The sequence below is a fragment of the Tachysurus fulvidraco genome, chromosome 15, assembly GCF_022655615.1.
Source record: "Tachysurus fulvidraco isolate hzauxx_2018 chromosome 15, HZAU_PFXX_2.0, whole genome shotgun sequence".
In the NCBI taxonomy this organism is placed as follows: domain Eukaryota; kingdom Metazoa; phylum Chordata; class Actinopteri; order Siluriformes; family Bagridae; genus Tachysurus; species Tachysurus fulvidraco.
Genome location: NC_062532.1, coordinates 17,276,154 through 17,299,654, shown reverse-complemented (window position 1 = coordinate 17,299,654; position 23,501 = coordinate 17,276,154). Strand labels below are relative to the sequence as shown.

The window sequence follows — 23,501 nt, the reverse complement described above, 5'->3', positions numbered from 1 at the left end:
TATGGTTGAGGAAGCGTTTAGCATTAATACATAATTTTACAACTTGTTCATTTGAAATAAAATAAAATCCAACCACCAGATTTGTGAAGGGTGTGATATTATCACAGATATTACTGTAAGTAAAATACACACAAAAAAAATCAAGTATAACATTCATTCAAGGAACATAAATTCATCCTTTAAAATACACAATTTATACTGTAGTATATATGAGGGGGGGCACGGTGGTTTAGTGGGTAGCACGTTCGCCTCACACCTCCAGGGTTGGGGTTCGAATCCCGCCTCCGCCTTGTGTGTGTGGAGTTTGCATGTTCTCCCCGTGCCTCGGGGGTTTCCTCTGGGTACTCCGGTTTCCTCCCCCGGTCCAAAGACATGCATGGTAGGTTGATTGGCATCTCTGGAAAATTGTCCGTAGTGTGTGTGTGTGTGTGTGTGAGTGAATGAGAGTGTGTATGTGCCCTGCGATGGGTTGGCACTCCGTCCAGGGTGTATTCTGCCTTGATGCCCGATGACGCCTGAGATAGGCACAGGCTCCCCGTGACCCGAGGTAGTTCGGATAAGCGGTAGAAAATGAGTGAGAGTGAGTATATATGAGTCTAGGCAGATACTGAGGAACTGCATTCATTACAAATGCTGATCCCCAGAACATGTCCATGTGACCATGTACCTCATTGTACAGTGTGTATCACAATTATCAGTACATTATGATATATATCAATGTAGACTATTCTATATAGAAAGTCTACTGAATCTGTATCTTTTCTGTAACTTTCTATGAGTTCAACTCGAGCCCCCTGAGCTAACCGGCATCTTTGAGTAACTGGCAACATAGAAAAACTTCATTAGCAAAAAGATTGAATTGTTCATTAAATTATACATAATTATGTCCTGCTACACATTTCTTAAATAATTCAATAAGTTGTGCTGAGCATAAATAATATCTCAGAATATCTTACACGTCTATATAAACTATGCCTACGTTTTCCTAAACTTTTTGCTTAGGAAAAAAATTCTCTTTCAAAACCAAACTTTCAAATCTAACTTGAATCTTACCTTAAAATGTTTTTTTTTTTTTTTTTTTTTTAGCAGCTGGATAATCACATAGTTACACAGTTAAAACTACAAGAGGTTTAATTATTATTGATTCACAGTATTATTATTATTATTATTATTATTATTATTATTATTATTATTATTATTATTATTGTTTCACAGTGTGACCTTCAATAAATAGTATTTACTTTAGTATTTACCACTGAAATATGAATTTCTTCCTGATTTTTTTTCCTTACAAAGACTCTACACTAATACGTACATTGAGTAATTCAATGTTCTTTCTTCTATTGAACTATTTTTGTGATAATATTATCTTCCTATATTATTAGGAGGTTCAGTAGGAAATGAAAGTGTATACTTATACTAAACGTGAGGCACAGTTTAATAGAGGTCACTCCACATATTTTAATATTTGCACTCCTCTAGGTGCAGATGGATCACGCCCTTGTTATGGAGATCCAATAAGGCTTTAAATTCAGCTGGCATCGCATGAATTCTCTTATTTACCGGTCGGTTATCATAGTAGTGGTTGCTGAGCTTTTGGTGGGTGTACGGATGTATTCCAAAGGGCCAGAAACCATACAGATGGACGTTGTTGCAGAGCTCCAGTGCCAAGCTGACCATCATTATACCAGTACTGAGGCGCAATGAATGAATTCCCTGAGCACGCCAAAATTTTGCCAGGCTGCTCAGGTACTCTGGGTTTAAGAAGACAGGCCGTGGGCCATTGATATTGATGTCCTCGATCGCGTAGATGACACGCAGGGACACAGCCATGTTCTGGCGAAATGAAAATGCAGGCAGAAAGAGTAGAGCATCCCCGTATATCTGAATATCTTCCACAAATGACCGCCGGCGCTCATTTAATGCATGGTACCTGCAAATTAAATGTTTCAGTTTTGTAGTGTCAATAAGTGCTTGTTGATTTGTGCATGTGACTGATACAACATCTAATCTACAACCATCAATTCTTCAATCATCGATTTTGTCTGCATACAAGAGCCAAAACTTTTTTCGCTCTCTGTTTTTCCTTTCTGTGAATGCAGAAATCTGGGACAGTTTCTCCTTAGTTGTTCCACACCTGAGTTGTTTTGCCTTTCCTATTGTTCCGCATTCCTACCATGTCACCTGTTCCTCATTTACCCTAATGTTTTGCCCTACAGTATATATATTAGCCCTTTTGTATCTGTTTTTGTCAGTCATTGTTTTGTGTTTGCACAGTAAGGTCGGATGTGTTTCCAGGTTCCTATATGTCATTGCTATGTTTTGTTTATCAAATTGTATTTGTCTCTTAAGTAATTGTATATTACTTATGTCAGAGCTGTGCTTCACTTGGTTTGGGTCTGATTCTTTGCATGCGGGTGATGATCTGAATGTTGTAGGACAGCAGTAGGATAAGCAGTGTAGAGAATGGATAGATAGATGGATGGATAAGTGATCCATACAACCATTTAGCTATCAATACATGTTAAATAAACAGTATACAATTCCCAGTATACAAAACACGTTAGAGCTGAACCCCACAATAAAAGAATCTACCTGAATTTCAATAAACACACTCTCACAAATAAACCTGCATGTACAACTGAGACTCACTTTTCAAAAAAGATGCTTGGGTTGGCTGTGACAAGGTTTGTTTTGTGTCCCGTGTCTCTTTCATATCCATTGTCCAGTGGTGGAAGATTGCACCTGAGGAAATAAGGGAGAGATTTGACAAATTTCTCTCGCTTTATATGATGCCTTGTGTAGTCAACTATTGGCTCAATAGTCCAATAGTCAGTAGTTAATGCGAATTGTTCTCAATAACTATGTGTTCCTTAATCTCATGATACGATCAGAATCAGACCTGATGACATATGAGGAAGAGTCTATTTGTTTTCCGCAGCTGCTGTTGGCTATTATTCCTCCGTTGCCTACAACAGCACATGAATCCCATGGTGCATATTTAAAGGGACTTTCCTACACAAATGTACACACAGTTTAACATTGTACACACAATTTAACATACACAATCAAACATTGCAATTTATGCTCATACATCACACAGTACCTTGGGAAATAGGCTGAACAGTGCTGGAGTCACCTCTTGTGTTCTTTTAAAATCTCCATCATAAGTAATTTTTTTGCCTACAGGTGAGTTGTCTTGTGTAACCGTTGCATTGGAAATAGCATCGCTATTGTTTCTTAGAAGTGACCTAAAAAAAACCCTTTTATTATTTTTTTATTTACTTACTATTTAAATACATCTAAAAAGTCTAAATTGATATTTATTTAAGGAATAACACACTTCAGATCAAACTGATATATAATATAATTAATGCAGTGGAATGTTGCAGTACAATGCTTAGCCGGAGTGCATTACGTTGTAAAACAGCACAGTGTGTTATTCTGCTTATTTCACAGAGAGAACATTTAACTTGTAATGAATGACACATACAGTATGTTACCGCATTATAGTTACATTTAATGGTGTGAGAGTGGAACATCAAGTTCATGTTTCCACCAATCTCTCTCTCTCTCTCTCTCTCTCTCTCTCTCTCTCTCTCTCTCTCTCTCTCTCTCTCTCTCTCTGTCTGTCTCTCTCTCTCTCTCTCTCCCCCCTCCCTCCCCAAAAAGACACAAGAAGGTTATCAGTTAATCAAGAATCCAGAAAGATTCTCTGTCCTAAAGACAGACAAGTCTGTGTTATTCCAATGTATAATTTTACCGTATTATAGTAATATATAAATTTAATACTGTGGAATGTCTGAGAGACAAGTTCCTGTTTGCACCTACATTATACAGTAGCTGTAATAAAATCACTCCATCAATACCTCATCTCTCTTTTTCTCTCTCTCTTCCTTTATCTTACTATTATTCTCCCCCCCCCCCCCACAAAAAATAAAAAATAAAATAAGATTTAAAAAAATTAAAAATCAAGCACAGCTTATTCGTTTAACAAGAAATCAGATGACCTTCCTGCTGGAGAACTTTGACTGTTACAAAGTTAGACTACTTTGATGAACATTACATAACAGCTATTTACTGTATATAATAGTTACTGCCCGAGCCATGCTGTTATACAAAAAAAAACAAAAAACAAACAAAAAAAACCCCCACAATAACTGGCAAATCAGATTTGGGAATTCAACCAAACCATGATAAAAGCACATTTTTAAGTGCTACTTTTATTGTGATGTGTTGTCACTGTTGTGCTTTTTACCTGAAGAATTTAATGTTGTCCTCCTGCTTTTTCCATTTGGAAGTGTAAATTGATAAGAGGCTTTGAATAATTTCATTTTCACTGAAACACAAATTCACACATGCTCAATAAGAAAACAATAGGAGAAAGTTCTGGCATTATTGCTTCTGTTTAACTCAGAAGCAACTCTTTCTGTTTACATGTAATAATCAGTTCTCAATTGATTCCAGTGTATTTCAGTTTTAAAACTTTTCAATGTGTAAAACTGAAATACACTGAAATACACTGGAATCAATTTTAAGTTTTAAAGGTGTGTCAAAACCAAAGATTAAAGACTCATAATCACTGCTAGTATTAACTGTAAAGCATAAATGTGTTGTGCTACAGGTAATTAGACATTTAGATATTTTAAGATTAGTTTTAGATTAAAACAAAATATATATTTATATGTGACTTCATACTAATAACCAATTTTAAGTAAAAATACAATTAAAAATGAGGTTATTTAGCAGCAGTAGGTGTAATGTTTGTGTGTACAATTCAATGTTTATGTGTTTTCTCACTTGCGCTTTGGAGGATTTTTTTTAACTTTGTCTGGATCGTTGGCAGCAACATCACTGTGAACAGACAGACAGAGAATCACTTGATGATGAGCCAAAACAATAGAACAGAATGCATTGGTATTAACTGTAAAACATAAATATGTGGTGTGATACATGTGACTGATTAGAGTGATACAACTGCACTTTTTCACAATATATTACACAGTTCTAGAAGAGAAATTATTTATAATGACACTACCGGGTGTCATCCAGATGAGGAATGGTTCTTTTTAAATCGGATTCCTCTCAAGATTTTTTCCTCAGATCGTTTCAGGGAGTTTTTTCTCACCACCGTCACCTCTGGCTTGCTCATTATTTAAATTGATGCAATCTAATATTTCTGTAAAGCTGCTTCATGACAATGTCTATTGTTAAAAGTGATATACAAATAAAAAATAATCTTACTGAATCTTATAAGATTAGACTAGATTTAAATTCAAGCAAATATTAACCATTTCTTCAGGGGACGAGAAGTGTAAACCTAAACAACAAATCAGAAAACAAAACAACAAAATGATTCTTAACTCAATAAACATTGAACCAAGTTATTTTTGGGCTCAATTATGTGAATTATTTGATTCAGTAAAAAACTGGGTGTTTTTGTGTAACGGCAGTAGGTGTAATGTGTGTGAACAGTTTTTGTATTCTCACTTGCTCTTTGCAGAATTTTGTTTAACTTTGTCTGGATCGCTGGCAGCAACATCCCTGTTACGAGAATCAGTAGATGATGAGCCAAAACAAAAGAACAAAAACTCACAGAATGCATTGGTATTAACTGTAAAACATGAATATGTGGTGTGATACATGTGACTGATTAGAGTGATAAAGATTAGATTTAGATTCAACATTTTTTAATTCAATAAACATTAAATAATAACCATTTATCAGTTCACATTATGCTTATTCCTTGGTTCAGTTTTAAATTTTAGAAAACTTACTGTAAAATGACGTGACAATAAAAATGGCTAATCTGGGTGTTTTTGTTCAACAGCAGTAGGTGTAATGTTTGTGTGAACAGTTTTGTATTCTCACTTGCTCTTTGCAGGATTTTTTTTTATTTTGCTGGCAGCCACATGACTGTGAAGAAACAGACAGAGAATTACCCAAAGACCCAAAGACAGCCTTAGTTTTATGATTTAGTTTAATGATTTTGAGGTTGTATGATGATATTAAGTCTAGATTGTTCTAATTCAAAATTTGAAATGGTCATTTAAACAAAAATAAAAAAAAAACGCTTGTTATGAAACAGTGCGAAAGTGTGTTGTATTTTTTTGTTGAATGACAATACTAGTAGGAGACAGACAGAACATCAAAGTTAAAGGTTTTCCAAATTTCAAATATAAAAAACGAGAGTAATAGTGTTTGTTTTAGAACAGCCCATTTTAAAACAGTGTATTAAAAAATGCAATTGCACTTTTCACAATATATTCCACAGTTATAGAAGAGAAATTATTTATAATGGCACTATCGGGTGTCATCCAGATGAGGAATGGTTCTTTTTAAATCGGATTCCTCTCAAGATTTTTTCCTCAGATCGTCACAGGGAGTTTTTTCTCACCACCGTCACCTCTGGCTTGCTTATTATTTAAATTGATAAAATCTAATATTTCTGTAAAGCTGCTTCATGACAATGTCTATTGTTAAAAGCGATATAAAATTAAAAAAGAATCTTACTGAATCTTATAAAATGAGACTAGATTTAAATACAAGCAAATATTAATCATTTATCATAAGTGTAAAACTAAACAACAAATCAAAAAACAAAATAAAATGATTCTTTACTCAATAAACATTGAACTAAGTTATTCTTGGGTTCAATTATGTGAATTATTTGATTCAGTAAAAAAATGCTAAACTGGGTGTTTTTGTGTAACGGCAGTAGGTGTAATGTGTGTGAACAGTTTTTGTATTCTCACTTGCTCTTTGCAGGATTTTTTTTAACTTTGTCTGGATCGCTGGCAGCAACATCACTGTTACGAGAATCACTTGATGATGAGCCAAAATAATAGAACAAAAACTCACAGAATGCATTGGTATTAACTGTAAAACACAAATATTTGGTGTGATACCTGTGACTGATTAGAGTGATAAAGATTAGATTTAGATTCAACATTTCTCAATGCAATAATCATTCAGTAAGAACCATTTATCAGTTCACATTAAACTTACTGTATTCCTTGGTTCAGTTTTAAAATTTAGAGAACTTAAAATGACATGATTTAATAAAAAATGCTGCTGTTTTTTTTTTGTGTGTAATGGCAGTAGGTGTAATGTTTGTGTGAACAGTTTTTGTATTCTCACTTGCTCTTTGCAGGATTTTGTTTAACTTTGTCTGGATCGCTGGCAGCTACATTGCTGTGAAGAGACAGACAGAGAATCACTTGGAGTGATTTCTAATGTTTCACAATTCAATAAACATTTTAAACGTTTAAAACATTTAAATACCCACAACAGGGTTAGATTAGATTTAGATTCTTGCAAAAAAAAAAAGGGATTTCTAAAGTTCAAAACATTCAAAAATAACCATTTCTCAGTTTACATTTTATTTATTCTTGGTCTGATTTTCAAATTTTAGAGCCAAACATCGCTGTGAAGAGACAGATAGAGAATCAGTAGTTTCACTCTCTTTATTTTTGTCAGTAGCATAAATGATAACTCATCAGTTAGATAACTATCGACTTATTAAGAGAGTCGAGTTTTCGGTTATTGTTAAGATTCTGATCAATTATAACAAAAAGTAAACTCTTATGTAGAATTTTTTAGATTTTCCTAAATGGCAAAACTTTTTTTTAGGAGATGTTTGTAATCTTGTCACTATTCATTTTATGCCTTCTGTTTACCCAAAGATTGGGAGTAAAATCTATCGTACTAAACAGCTTTAAACTATACACAAGTACGCTAGATTCAGATAAGATTTTTACTGCTGGTCTTTTCCTGTTATCAGATATTATGTACAATTATGTGCTGTATATCAGTGTCTCTCTCGCTCTCTCTCACACACACACTAAGAAAGTAGTAAGTGACAGAATAAATACTGGCATTATTTTGCCTGTAATGATTGTGTGAACAGTTTTTGTGTTCTCACTTGTTCTTTGCAGGATTTTGTTTAACTTTGTCTGGATCACTGGCAGCGACATCACTGTGAAGAGACAGACAGAGAATCACTTGATGATGAGCCAAAACTAAACAGAAACTCACAGAATGCATTGGTATTAACTGTGAAACAAAAATATGTGGTGTGACATATGTATCTGATTAGAGTGATAAAGATTTTGAAATGGCTGCATTCTCACTTCGGCTTTGCTTCATGGTTTTTAATGTTGAGCGAACTTCTGAGAGCTGCAGAACTGTGAGAAGAAAGGGAAAAAATAACTTGAAGATTTTCCAATAATAAAATTTAAAACAACAAACAAAAACGTCTATGATTTTGAAACACCTTGTTTTCTTAGGTTTTACTACAGATTCATCAAGAATCATCATTTACTGACAAACCTTATTAAGTAATAAGTCCACAAACATTAAGATATCTTCATGTAAGTGGACTTATTACTTAATACTAATGAGACACAGAATGAACGCTTTACTAAATGCAGAAAAACTTAAAGGGTAAACCTGTTAAAAACTGTTGAAGCTACATAATGACACAGAAATATTGGCACCCTTCAAAGAAATGGGTGAAAAAAAGTTTATTCAGTTGATATTATATTTGTGTCCATTTTAGCAGCCTGAGTAAGATTATTCTGTTTGGCTTAAATGTGACAGATTTAAAACAGATGCACACACACACACACACACACACACACACACACACACACACACACACACACACACACACACACACACACACACACACACACACACACACACACACACACAGGAGCAGTTTTTTGAAAATAAATAAAGAGCCTGTTTTTGGCCTGTACGTTCCTCTGCTCCTCTTCTCATATCTGATTGTTTTTTGATTGTTTTTTGGATCATCTCCAGAAGCTGGACAGGTCTGTTTTACCTGTTAGTCAGTTCCTCGGTATTGAGTGGCCTTTGAAGACCCGCAGCACTGGTTGTGAGTTGGAGAATGTGGAAAGGGATGAAAGAGAAAAAAGAAAGCAAAAGACAGATGAATTGAAACAAAACCTACAGACAAAACGTAAAAATTTACCTCAGTGAAAAATGAGGCTCTATACTGTTTTATTCTCTTGACTGCAGTTTATTATTCCTCACTAGAAACAAAACAAAAATATACATGATGTATCCATTATTCACAACCTTAATATTCCATCGTAATATTTGTATTGTTTAAAGTTTTTTTTTTTTATTTTACTTTTTTTAAATACACACAAACAACAAACAGGGGAGAAAGTTCTAGTTCTAGTATTTTATGAAGAAGTAGGTCTTCAACCGTCTTACGACAGGTACATTAACCAACATGTTAATGTACCTGTCATAAGTTAGGAAACAGATGCAGTTGCAGTTTATGAATGAAATAACCAATAAACAAATCCAATACATAAGGCAAGGTTGTTGATCAAGGTCAGCGAGGCACAAATGAAATAACCCATGCTAAGGCACGAAGAACACAAAGGTCAAAACACAAGCAAAAGTCAAAAGAACTAGAACAACAAACACAGTGATTCATGGCTTGGTAAAGTTCAGATGAGCAAACATGCTGCAAACATGCTTTAGTTAGTGAACAGCATGGTCAGCATGGGCACTCTGAAACTCTGAGCCCATGGCCCTATCTTCAGTTTACCAGATGTCCTTTTTTGACCACTTTTGATGCATACTAACCACCACATACTGGAAACAACTCATAAGACCTGGTATTTTGGAGAGGCTCTGACCGAGTCATCAGGCTGTCTAGTCATCTGGTCACGAAGATCCTTACACATGACTATTTTTTTCTGCTTCCAACACATCACCTTTGAGAAATGACTGTTCACTTGCTATATATCCCACCCTTCGCCAGGTACCACAGATTTATGTTATTGCTGATTGGTGTATATGAGGGTCACTAGACCTTAGTGCTGGCTTGTGTACCAGTATACCCAGAGGCATAATTTGTACCTCACTTCTAAGATTTTTTCCTCCTTTTTTTAAAATATGTTTTTTGTTCATATTATTATGTTCATATTATTTGAGAGAAAATATGCAGTGATACAGTTCCTATAGGTCTCTGTTCTAAATTTGTGGCAAGATATAAGAAAAACAACAAATGATTGCCTCTGACCAGCTACCTATAAGAAGAATAAGCACTAATTTTTAGACCTCAAAGACAAAACATCCGAAAGACTTCAACAGATTCACTATTAATGAGACAGTAAATTTCTTCCCAAATGAAGTCACAAATAGTGTTTAATGGAAATTACAGTTACAGAATTTGACAGACACCATTACCTAGAGTACATCTATACAAATGAGCAGTTGATGGACTTAAACTCACAACCTTCTAATCAGTAGTCCAACACCATATCCACAGAGCTACCACTCATCTTTCGTGAAATAAAGACAATGATGCAGATATCACACTTCAAAGGAAAAGAGAGCAAGACAGTCGTGAGAGCAGCTCTGCTGTATGGGTTAGAGATTGTAGCAGTGAGGAAAAGACATGAGGCAGAGATGGAGGTAGTAGAGATGAGAATGTTGAAGTTCTCTTTAGGAGTGATGGACAAGGTCAGAGAGGCTAGATTGAGATGGTTTCTACATGTACAGAGGAAGGAGATGGTAACATTGGTAGAAGGATGTTGGAGATGGAGCTGCCAGGTAAGACGTCATGAGGAAGGACAAAGAGGAGATATATGGATGTGTTGAAAGAGGACATGAAGGTAACTGGTACAAGAGTAGAGGATGTAGATATCACACTATTTATTGTTACCTTTCAACTGAACTAACGCAGACACTCACAAACTCCAAATCTTGCCTATGTACTTTTTAGGAGGTCTGGATGATGTCATAAACTTTATCCCTTTATACTAGTTCTACTAATATTAATGCAACTGGAAATTATGATCATCCTGAATATAGATACTTAGTTTATAAATAGATAGATAAGGCAGACAGACAGACAGACAGACAGACAGACAGACAGACAGATAGATAGATAGATAGATAGATAGATAGATAGATAGATAGATAGATAGATAGATAGATAGATAGATAGATAGATAGATAGATAGATAGATAGATAGATGCTGCTTACAATCCATCAAACTGTCCACACTTTTTCTGCTGTTTTGCACAAACTGTCCAACATTTCAGCCGTTTTTGCACATATTGTATAATATTTCAGTCATTTGCTGTTTTTTGCACAATTCTATATATTATCCCAAGGACCTGCTGCTAAGAAACTGTGTTCATTCAAATGTTGCTGCACGAAATATTGCTTGAACATTCAGTATTCACATACAGTATTTACACTGGTCGGTCGGCACTGTTTCTGTTACCGTTTATTGTCTTTTGTGTATTTTCTTGTAACGTTTTGTCTACACTGTCTTTTGTCCTGCACTGTCTTGTCTGTCTTGTTTGTCTTGTCGTGTACTGTTTGCACCAGGTTGCACAGCTGCACTTTATGTGGCTAAGACTACTTACAAGTCCTTATAGCTCTGTCTTTGTTTTAAGTAGCATTATGATCCTGGAGAAACGATGTCTCATTTCGTAATGCAACAGCTATAGATGGTTGAAATGACAATAAAAGCTTCTTGACTTGACTTGACTTGAGATAGATAGATAGATAGATAGATAGATAGATAGATAGATAGATAGATAGATAGATAGATAGATAGATAGATAGATAGATAGATTTTTATTTATTTATTTATTCATTCATTCATTCATTCATTCATTCATTCATTTATTTATTTATTTATTTATTTATTTATTTATTTATTTACCAGGAAGTCACATTGAGATCAAAAAGCTCTTTTACAAGAGAGACCTGGCCAAGGTAGCAGCCATACATAAACACAACATAGTAAAAACATACATACATACAATCATACAATACCAGGACTTCAAGAAAAACAACTACATGTCTCCTTTACCACATTTTTATGATGGTCTTAAATGTATTTATTGATATACACATTTCTAATTTAAGATCTTTTTGCAAATCCACGAACAGACTCACACACCAATGCAGTAATCTGTTGTGTGTATACAATGCATACCATAACTATTATTAGTAAACTGGTATAAAGGGGTAAAACAAGATTCCCTGACTCTGGGAAAGCAGAACACACAATGCTGGTGGTTTTTAGTAGAATTGAAGGTATTTCAGTATTTAAAATGAATAACCTGTGGATTATAAGTAAGAATTATTTTTTTTAAAGTAAGTTTTAAAAAGTGCCCTATCTAGAAAGGAAAAAAAATCATAATAATTAATTAATGAATTATTCATTAATTCAACTAATAATAACAGAACAGAACGGTTTTTGTTCAGTTTTAACAGCAGATTTTCTAACATGTGGTAAACAATTGTTGTGTGTTTGCTTATTTAATTTATATAGTGGAAAAAAGAACAGATTGGTGATTATAGATGTTAATTCTGTGACAAATTGAGGAAAAGCAAATACAGAAGAAGGAACAAACACTCACCTGTGTGTAAAGTAGTGCCAAAGTAACACACTGAAGAAAGAAGTGAGAAAGAGGACAGATAGCAGTCTTATAAAAGTCTTCATTCTGATACACATACTTATCTCTCTGTAGCTGTTGGTATGCATGCTCATAAGTCTGCACGCACTGACACTAAGTCCACCTTGTTTTTTTATTTCTTGTTTTCTTTGTTTAAAACCCGTCCCTCTTTTCGCTAGGTGTTCAAACTGTCATGTCTTCCATGTCTGATGCATGTCTGTGTCTCTTGTACTCTTTCTTTCTCACTCACTCTCCTTCCCTCCCTCTCACTCCCTTTGTGTCTGTCTCTCTGTCTATCTCTCTCTCTGTTGCTTCTTTGTACAGTTCTGTCCTACTCTCCATGTGCTTAATCATTGTAAGGCATTCAGCTTACCTACCTGACCTATTCACTGTTTTTGTTGCTCTCTCTCATTCTTATTTTATTCTATGACACTTCTATCTTCCTACTTTACGGCTTGACTTGTCATACTCATTTTGTCTATTTCTTTTGAAATCATAAGCTGTTGCTCCTTCTTTATTCTGTCCTCAACCCTGCCGTCTCTGAGTTCACTGATATTAGTGATAGATACGGTGGCCGAGAAGTGCAAAACACATTAACAAATCCGAAAACAAATTAACAAATCAAAAAACACATCAACAAATCGGAAAACAAATTAACAAATTCGAAAACACATAAAAAAATCCGAAAACAAATTAACAGATCCGACAACACATTAACAAATCCGAAAACAAATTAACAAATTCGAAAACACATTAAAAAATCCGAAAACAAATTAACAGATCCGAAAACACATTAACAAATCCGAAAACAAATTAACAGATCCGAAAACACATTAACAAATCCGAAAACAAATTAACAAATTCGAAAACACATTAAAAAATCCGAAAACAAATTAACAAATCAAAAAACACATCAACAAATCAGAAAACAAATTAACAGACCCGAAAACAAATTAACAGATCCGAAAACACATTAACAAATCAGAAAACAAATTAACAAATCAAAAAACACATCAACAAATCAGAAAACAAATTAACAGACCCGAAAACAAATTAACAGATCCGAAAACACATTAACAAATCCGAAAACAAATTAACAAATCAAAAAACACATCAACAAATCGGAAAACAAATTAACAAATTCGAAAAGACATTAAAAAATCCGAAAACAAATTAACAGATCCGAAAACACATTAACAAATCCGAAAACAAATTAACAAATTCGAAAACACATTAAAAAATCCGAAAACAAATTAACAGATCCGAAAACACATTAACAAATCCGAAAACAAATTAACAGATCCGAAAACACATTAACAAATCCGAAAACAAATTAACAAATTCGAAAACACATTAAAAAATCCGAAAACAAATTAACAAATCAAAAAACACATCAACAAATCAGAAAACAAATTAACAGACCCGAAAACAAATTAACAGATCCGAAAACACATTAACAAATCAGAAAACAAATTAACAAATCAAAAAACACATCAACAAATCTGAAAACACATTAACAAACCCGAAAACAAATTAACAAATCTGAAAACACAACGACAAGCCAGACAACCCAGAAACGGTAGGTATCATTTGTGAATGGAAACTTACCGATCATCGGACGCCTGTCACTCAAGATATACAGACGAATGACAGGTGTCTTGTCCGATGATCGTTGAGCAACATACAGGTTGGTTTGGGCAGCATTCTTACTACTGATTATATCACAGGACAGAGATCTGAACTCTTTAGACCTGAACAAAATTTTAATATGTTATGGAAAACACTAACAATACATTAACAATTGTTCGACTAGCAGCCTGATTTATGAATTGTACCAATTGTGGTTATGTAACTATGTTTACCTTGTATTTGGAAATATGTCCTGTTTGTCATGGATGCCCTGTGGACCTGTTACCAAAATTACTCTAGATATGTCTGACAATAAAAGCTTCACTTTCATGACTTCCTTATTAGGACCCACACCTGGAATGAGTAAGAAATAGTGATGTTTACAAGCTATAATTACTCCAGAGTGACATTATTAAGTCTTTTTGCTTGGTCAGAGAAGTAAGCCATGATAAGCAGGCTGTCATGATGTTCAAGATTTCTTTTGGTAGGCACATTGTGTGTAAAAAAAAAAAATTGTACCTTTAATTAATTATAAGTGTTGCTAGCAATGCTTATAAGGGAAATGGGTTTGTACTGCTCAGGTCAATAGCATTCAGATAAATAGTGATTTGTTTCTTCACAGTAAGTGTTGTCTTTTTCTTGTGGTGGTTGTCCTTCATTAAGGCACTTTATTGCTTTCATCTCTAAAAAATATATAATTTACATTAAATAAAGCTATGCATTAAAAATGTATTTGTATCTGTGTCTATTTTGGTCCAGTGGAAAGCAACAATGGAGTATAGATATATATCCGTGGCTGATCTAGCTGTGTTTATTAAAAGCATTTCAGACTCTAAATTTCTGCATTTCTAGACTCTATAGTTTCACAGTATAGTATATTAGTATAAACTGTCGACTATCAATTGAAAATGCTTTGAGTATTGCTATGAGTAAATTACATTAGCAGATGTTTTGTTTGCCTAATAGAAGAATCTATTTACAGAGCTGGCTGTGAAGCAAAAACACACCATGAATCTAACCAACCAGACAAGAAGTCTCATTCTTTTGCCCTCATTATTTCTTCCCTTGCTTAATCACTGTTTCCCAACAGCCACAACCACTAGACTTTAGGGTTGTCTTTGTCTTTTTACTGATAAGCTTGTCGTGTCATCTTAATTACAATTTAATTGAATTTTGGAATACTTTCTTGCCATTTTTTTTGGATTAGTTACAGCTAAACAGTGCACACGCACATAAAATGATATTTTAACAAAATGTTAATATGACTAAATTAAGCTAAATAAAAGGAATGTGATCGAAAAATGTTTAAGTTAAATTAATAATACTAAATAGACATTAAAATGTTTTATTCTGGATACATACATTAGCTCCAGAAAGTATTTACCTACTTGTGATTATGTCTCTTTTTGCTGTGTGATGCAACATCAGATTATGGAATTTATTTATGTATATTTGAATGAAGATTAGAATTTTTCCCCATCCTTTTTATGTGACTCTCTATAACAATAACATAAAATGCATTTACAAAAATGTAAAAAATCTTAATTGTTTAGTATTCATCCCGAAGAAAAAATGTTTGCAGCGATTACAGCTTTGAGTCATCCTGGATATGTCTGTATGATCTTAAGGCTAATTTTCTCCAACTCTCCAATTTTCTTCCAAATTATATAAAGATTGTTGGTAGTCAGCAGTTTTCAGATCATACTACAGCTTTTCATTTGTATATAAGTCTGGGCTTTACCTTCTTGTCTTCTTACTTATGTGCTTGGGGTCATTTTTCATGCCAGGCACATATTTCTATCTGACTGGACTGCATTCCACCTGCACAAAACACAGTTGCTATTATTATCTATTATTTGAAGTTAAATGCATATTTTAAATGGTTATGAAAATTGAATTTCGGCATAAAATGACAGTCAGGGCATCACTTCTCACATCTTTTAAATATTCTATTAATGACTACAAGTTTAAAATGAACATAACCCTTAAAATAGAAGACCATGTGTATCTGCAGGTTCTAATAAAGAAATAAATACATTTAATAAATATAAAAGGAATTGGAGGTCTAAGCCTGGAAGCCTGCATAGCTGTTGCATCACAGCTTATCATTGGTGTGGTATTAAGTCTTGGGCTATAGACATAATGTATTCTGAAATTACAGTTTCATTATATTTCTTTGATGTCTTTGTTGTATTATAATCAGTACAATCTAGATAGACACTCTGGAAAAGACATTCTAGTGATTATGCAACAGCTTATAAGCATATTACTTCCTTGCCTAATAAAGAAAAATCTCAAACTCTGGCTCTAGGCCCTGCCTGTGGGAAGTGTGTTCTGGCTGAAAGTACAAGAATTAAGACCTAAGGTTTACCATGGGATAAATCACATCATGGGAGATCCCAGTTCCAATGCACACCTCTAGGCTCAAACAATTGCCTTATCAAACATGAACCTTTTTATTAAAATTAATTGTAAAAAAAAAATCCAGACCTTCCTACCCATATCTTTATTTGAATCTGTTTGTTCCATGTAATGTATTTATATCCAGTTCCTGGTTTATTTTTTTATGTTTTATGCATATACAATAAATACAGATACAACAATAAAAGAAAAAACAATCATACATTTTTCTTATTATCTATGGTTCTAATGAAATAACTCAAAGGCATGCGTTGATAAGAGTCTGGAGAAATATCAAAATCTTTACACTATTTCATTGGTTTCTCTATAATCTATTTCATTCCTTTCACAAACTAATGAATTAGGAAATGGATTGTCTAACAAGTTCAGAGTAGATAATTAAAGTTGTTAATCTTTTTTGTACCGGTGTAGCATTTGATTTATGTTTGTTCAGGCAGTGTTAGTTTTCTATAACTGAAGCTTTAACAATTCCAGTTCCTGCTGTAATTTAATGTTTTATAATTATAGATTTACATATTGCTATTTGTATTGTGACAATAAACATAAGATAATCAAATTAAATAATGTGGTGTTATTTTACAAAGAATAATATATTATCGGTGTATGGTGAAGCTTTCTAGAAGGTGCACGGTATATTTAACACTTTCCACCACAGGAACGTCTTTAGGACAAAGGACATTAGCATTGCAGTTTCATAACAATTTGCAATTTTTTGTTCTTTTTTTTCCTTTTTCTTTTTACTTTGACAGAGAACAAAGAGATGTGAGACGATGAAAACAATTCCCAAAGTTAACTGTACATATAGGTATGTGAAACTACAGTGGCTGAGAAGTGCAAAACAAAATAACAAATCATAAATCAATACAACAAATTGTTGTATTGAAAAAAACACAAGGACAATTAAATTTGTTTTGGACTTCTTGGCCACTGTATGAAAACTTACAGTAAGCTAATGACTTTAGCCTAAGCTCATTAGAGTTGGAAATTGGCAAACCTGGCATCCAATTAATGAAACAAGATTGGAGGTGAGGATTAAAGCAACTTTGGAGCATAAAAAGCACTAAAACATTTTAAGTTTGAAATTCACAAAAAAAAAATCTTTTAATGTGAACCGTGCCTCACAAAAAGAACTCTCAGAAGACTTGCGATCAAGAGTACAAAAAAGGTACAAATACAAATACAAATTTTTCTCAAAGAGCATAGATATTTATCTGTAAAAATATTTATAAATGGAGACAATTTAATATTGTGGCCTTCCAGCCTAATTTTACTAAAGGACACACTGTACAATTGTTAGTGAGGTAAAAGAAAACCATACAGTGAAAGAAAAACATTGAAATGGTAACTGATCATGGGGCAATCCCCCACCTCTCCACCAGAGGGAGCCAGAAGCATCTTCTGGGTCCTGGGACACTTTTGGGTACAATTCTGCTGCTGAATACGTCAATACAAATTTCTGACCTTGGTGGCGCAAAGTGGCTGGAAGACACGGCATTGTGAGCAATATTCTAGGAGGGACTTTTGACATTACATCAGTACATCACGACTGCTATCAGGGTGGATAATCTCATACAGAATAAGCAGCCCACATACATGTATGAAGAGTCCACAAACCTGGGAGCTTACAGAAGAGCACCAATGTCGAAGAAGGCTCCAGCTGTTTTATTTTTACTGCAGTCATCTCATCTCCTGCTAATTCCATCATTCTGGGTTTCCCCTGGCTTCAGGCCAAGTGTCAGGGCAACACAAAAAACTGATTCACTGATCTCCACACTGTATGAAATGGAACCACAGTCTGCAATATCACGCAATATCCCCCACTCACATCAAATAAACAAATATAAATGTAAAATCAATCTTTTTGTTGAATTTATGTAATATTCACCTGGTGTTAGTGTGAGGGAGTGCTGCTGTGTGCCTGGGTAGTACAGGGTGTGTTTTTGATTCAAAGTCAGGTCAAAAACTGCAAATATCATTTTCTCACGAGAAGGAAAGATCTATTATAGTTGTGATGTTACAGAACATGTATTCTATAAACTCATTAGAAATAGCTGGAATTATGAGCCAAAAAATAAAAAAAAAATTTCAGGGCTGATTTCCAGTTGTTCAGCAGAGATTCCAATGACTAACCCACACATACACACGTGGACAAAATTGTTGGTACCCTTCGGTCAATGAAAGCTCACAATGGTCACAGAAAAAAACTTTAATCTGACAAAAGTAATAATAAATAAAAATTCTATGAATTTTAACCAATGAAAGTCAGACATTGCTTTTCAACCATGCTTCAATGGAATTATTTAAAAAAATAAACTCATGGAACAGGCCTAGACAAAAATGATGGTACCCCTAACTTAATATTTTGTTGCACAACCTTTTGAGGCAATCACTGCAATCAGACGATTCCTGTAACTGTCAATGAGACTTCTGCACCTCTCAGCAGGTATTTTGGCCCACTCCTCATGAGCAAACTGCTCCAGTTGTTTCCGGTTTGAAGGGCACCTTTTCGAGACGGCATGTTTCAGCTCCTTCCAAAGATGCTCAATAGGATTGAGGTCAGGGCTCATAGAATAGTCCAATGTTTTCCTCTTAGCCATTCTTGGGTGTTTTTACCTGTGCTTTGGGTCATTGTCCTGTAGCAAGACCCATGACCTGCGACTGAGACCAAGCTTTCTGACACTGGCCAGCACATTTCTCTCTAGAATCCCTTGATAGTCTTCAGATTTCATTGTACCCTGCACAGATTCAAGACACCCTGTGCCAGATGCAGCAAAGCAGCCCCAGAACAGAGCCTCCTCCATGTTTCATAGTAGGGACTGTGTTCTTTTCTTGATATGTTTCATTTTTCCATCTGTGAACATAGAAGAGGGACATAGAGGGACTCTGGCAAGACTAGCTATGACAGCATAACTAAAAGGGAGAGCCAGAAAATGACACAGACATGAAGGCTTCCTGGGACGTAAAGCTTTTTACCAGTCAACAGTCAGCAAACCTGGCGACAAAGCATCCAGAAAACCCAGAAATTGGCTGTGTTTTCAGCCTGGACTTAAACACTGAGACAGTGTCTGAGTCCCAAACACTAATTGGAAGGTTGTTTGCGGGGCTTTGAGAAAGCTCTGCCCCCTGCTGTAGCCTTTTGTACTTGAGGTACTACCAAACAGCCTGTACCTTTTGAGCGAAGTAGGCATGACGGCTCATAAAAAAAACAAAAGATCTGTCAGGTACTGTGGCAAGAGACCAATAATTGTTTTATAGGTTAGTAATAGAATTTTTAGAACCAATGCAAAATTTAACTGGGAGCCAATGCGGTGTGGATAAGATAGGAGTGATGTGTTCATATTTTCTGACTCTAGTTAGGACTGTAGCTGCTCTGTTTTGGACTAACTGGAGCTTGTTTATTCTGCTGCTGGAACATCCAGACAGTAAAGCGTTACAATAATCCAACCTAAAGCAAACAAATGCATGAACTGAGCATTTCCAGTCAGAAAAAAAAGCTTAGTTTTAGGAGAAAGCATTTAGATTCTGACCTCTATTTCCCTCAGAGGTTTGAATTCCAAGGAAACTTCTGGAAGTTTATTTGGACAGGAAATTAGACAAAAAACATCTCTAGTTTCTTGGGCTGCTAAGATTTTTTAATATGCTGAGATTTTGCAAAAGCTTGGCAGATTTTTTTGTTTTACCAGCAAAAGTAGTGGCTAGTGTGATTTTTCTATGCTGTTTTTATGCACCAGATTTGCAACAGACAAACAAAATAAAATAAAAAAATTATATTATCAGAAATCCCAGCTCTGTCATTTTGGTGTAACATGACAGCTTGGACAAGTTAGTGTAAACTGAAGTATTGAGACTGATCAAGGCTAGAGGCCCTTATTATTACCACATATACATTAAAGCACAGTGGAATTCTTTTCTTCATTCTTTCTGGAGCTCTTTCTTATTAATATGCTAAATTAATTAACAGCTCTGTGGTTCAGGCCCATGGAGTCCCCAACAGTCCTGTGGTCCAGGAAGCCCCAAGACGTCTTGCAGTGTTAGGAAATGTTGCAGAATTCACATGTCTAATCCAGCATACTTGTGATTGCTGTGCACTTCCTCTGACATGTTCAACCAAGCAACAGTGGGATTTGAACTCAAAACCTTTAAACCAGTAGATGAACAACAATCTTAGATACTGAGCTACTACATATGCAAGAGCCCTGTGCTAAAGTAGAGTTTAAATCACCTAAAAGCTGAGACCTGTAGGGGGCACCTGGATTTGAACCAGGGACCTCTTGATCTGCAGTCAAATGCTCTACCACTGAGCTATACCCCCACATGTTTTAGAGTCTATATCTTACACATAAATGTCCCAACACTTCAACTGGATGCAAAAGAAGAACATATGCAACGTTAGCAGTCAATGAAGAATTTCCCACATTTCCCAAGACTTATAGAGTAATATGACATTACTGTACTGTATGCCTTTTTTTTAGGAGCAGACAGAAGAGTGTGTCTAATTCTGTAGTGGAATGTCAAAAAATATAAATATGAAATATCATCAGAGGTACACATCAAGTATCTTGACAAATATCTGTATCAGGCCTGAAATAGGCGTGACCTAATCCATAAGGTTTTTTTAATTTTAATCTGAACCTTACCACTAAGCCTCGAGAAACTGTGAAGAACACAATATGTATAACTAGTCTTAACTAGAGATGTGTTTTCCTAGGACAAACTGGTAGTCTAATTTAAACCAGCATAACCCTAACTTTGTAGGTGTAACCAAAAATAACTCATAACCATAACTCTAGCTTTGCATGGCAGTAGTAGTAGCTCGGTGGTTAAAGTGTTGGACTACAGCTTCACAGGTCATGAGTTCAAATCCTAGGTTAACTGAGTGTTGGGCCCCTGAGCAAGGCTCTTATTGCTCAGTTGTATAAATTGAGAGGGAAAAAAAAGTCACTCTGGATAAGGGTGTCTGCTAAATATCTGTAATGTATTGTAGTTGCTAAGTATGTTGTAAATGCATCATTACCATAAGTTCATTTGAATGCCCTGTTTGTTCTGTCTTACTGGTTGGCTGTGCCAGCATGAAAATAAACACCACTAGCTTGTGTGAATTAAATTTTTTGTTATGTTTACACTGTATGTACTTTACTGCCTGAATGTTTCCTTTTTTTCTTCATGATTATTATGACAGAGTAACAAAAAAATTTAGTATTACTCATTTAGTATTTAGGTCAAATATTCTGTACTTTGTACAAGCAGATATGGCAGCAATCACAGCTTTGACTCATCACTCTGTACAGTAACAGATGTCATTAAATTCAGTTGTTGCATGTTCAATGATTTATAGGCTCCTTTCCCGTTAAGTCACTAAGACACTTTATAAAGAGTAAAGAATGTAGATACCAAATTTTCATTAGCTATTAAGGCTACAGTGAATAATCAATCAATGCAAATGTTTAATATTAGATTTTTTTATGACAACTCAAGAAATCGAGTTTTTAAGGGAATACAGCAGGTTAGGACAAACACTTGCCAAGATAATAGCTCTGACCTTCTCTCTGTTTGTCAGACTACCAGTGAATTCACATGCAAATCCAATGCTGATTCCAGCAGCCAAGAAGCAGTGAATGGTCAAAGGGAAAGAGTTCCAAGTGTTGGAATGCCTTTGTCTGGTTTGTTGGTTGGTTGGTTTTCAGATCCAGGTTTGTATTTGATTGTAATTGGTATTAATCAAATTCTTTTGAGCAGTCAAAATCTCTAAGAATATATCATAAAAAGCAAAACATCTATGTAGAGCAGTTCACCATTTATAATTATAGTAATGATACATGGAGACCTTTGAGACAATTAACACTGAAATATCTTTAGTTCCTAAAAAAAAAAAAAAAAAAAAATTCAACTGCATCTGTAGTCCTAGTGAGGAAAAGACCTGCTCAAAAATCAAAACAAAGTCCAAGCACCTGCATGGGAAAAATCCAGGGCTGCTTTTTACCAGCCAAAAAGAAATTGAACAATTAACCCCGATACAGTTATGCAGATTTGACTACTTAGATTTAGATAATCTTAGATTACATTTAGATTACATTAGGTTACAGACATTAATGCAATCATTTTTTCTTCATCTTTTTTACATGGGAAGAAACCAATCACATTTTATGGAAGAATGCTAATGTGGACAACCACATTCTAACTACCCCAAGGGTGTCTTTCTCATTAGGAAAACCTTGTCACCGGCAAGTTATAGCCTGTGTCTCTCTGCTTGTGGTATTTGGAGTCTAGCCACAGGCTGATAACCGACTATGAAAGTCACTTAGTTCCAGCAAGTTAGTGGAACTAATCAGTGGTTCCAGAAACTCCAGCAAGATTTCCGAATGCATATTTTCTGCTACATGGTGGAGTAATGAGGTGGTAGGATTTTTAATCTAACTTCAGATAAATTAACAGGGTTATTTATTTCAGGAGGACTGTACAGAGTTCATTATGAGACCAAGCATTGAGGCCTGCACAGTGCCTGCCCCTGTTTAGGGCTTGTACATGATCAACGGGGCCTTTGTAGATGGAGACCATGCTGCAGTGACCTAAAGGGGCCACAATTCCTGTTGGTTTGTTCACACTAGATTACACTATAGTTCACACTATAAAGCTGGAATACAGCTTTATAATTTCCTGGCATTATGCATAAACCAGGCTGAAGTGATAACAGTGCTAATTTATTTTAGGTGTGTGCTACACAACATGATGTATAATTTCCTCATTTAACAGAACAGTGATAACAATAATGCTGTGATAGCCATTCAGCTAACTTGGCAAGCTCAGTAGTGAAAGGTACTCCATGTCTTGCCAGGGAGTCAGTAAATTGAGCAACAATACAATGCAGAGGGAGAAATTTGGAAAATGGAGGGAAACCTGACCATCTGTCCTCATATTGTAAAACTGGTTTTACATGTAGATTTCTGCTTCATATTAGCAATGATGAGCCATTTCTCTTTACAGAGGTCACT

The 23,501-nt window shown here is 35.0% G+C and overlaps 1 protein-coding gene and 1 non-coding gene across 2 annotated transcripts; both read right to left on the bottom strand.

Annotated features, from left to right (window-relative positions):
* Positions 1 to 1,375: 1,375 nt before the first annotated feature.
* LOC113641167 (alpha-N-acetylneuraminide alpha-2,8-sialyltransferase-like) lies at positions 1,376 to 18,007 on the bottom strand. Its single transcript, XM_047801142.1, has 10 exons — positions 17,974 to 18,007; positions 14,325 to 14,445; positions 14,148 to 14,213; positions 8,133 to 8,186; positions 7,925 to 7,978; positions 7,141 to 7,194; positions 3,107 to 3,251; positions 2,903 to 3,015; positions 2,653 to 2,745; positions 1,376 to 1,933 (listed from the first exon to the last, which is right to left on the bottom strand). Exons 1-10 carry the CDS (start codon positions 18,005 to 18,007, stop codon positions 1,462 to 1,464), a joined length of 1,206 nt encoding a protein of 401 aa, XP_047657098.1. The 3' UTR covers positions 1,376 to 1,461.
* A 2,745-nt stretch (positions 18,008 to 20,752) lies between these two features.
* Positions 20,753 to 20,824, bottom strand: trnac-gca. Its single transcript has one exon. It is a non-coding gene; the product is annotated as a tRNA-Cys (tRNA).
* Positions 20,825 to 23,501: the final 2,677 nt, after the last annotated feature.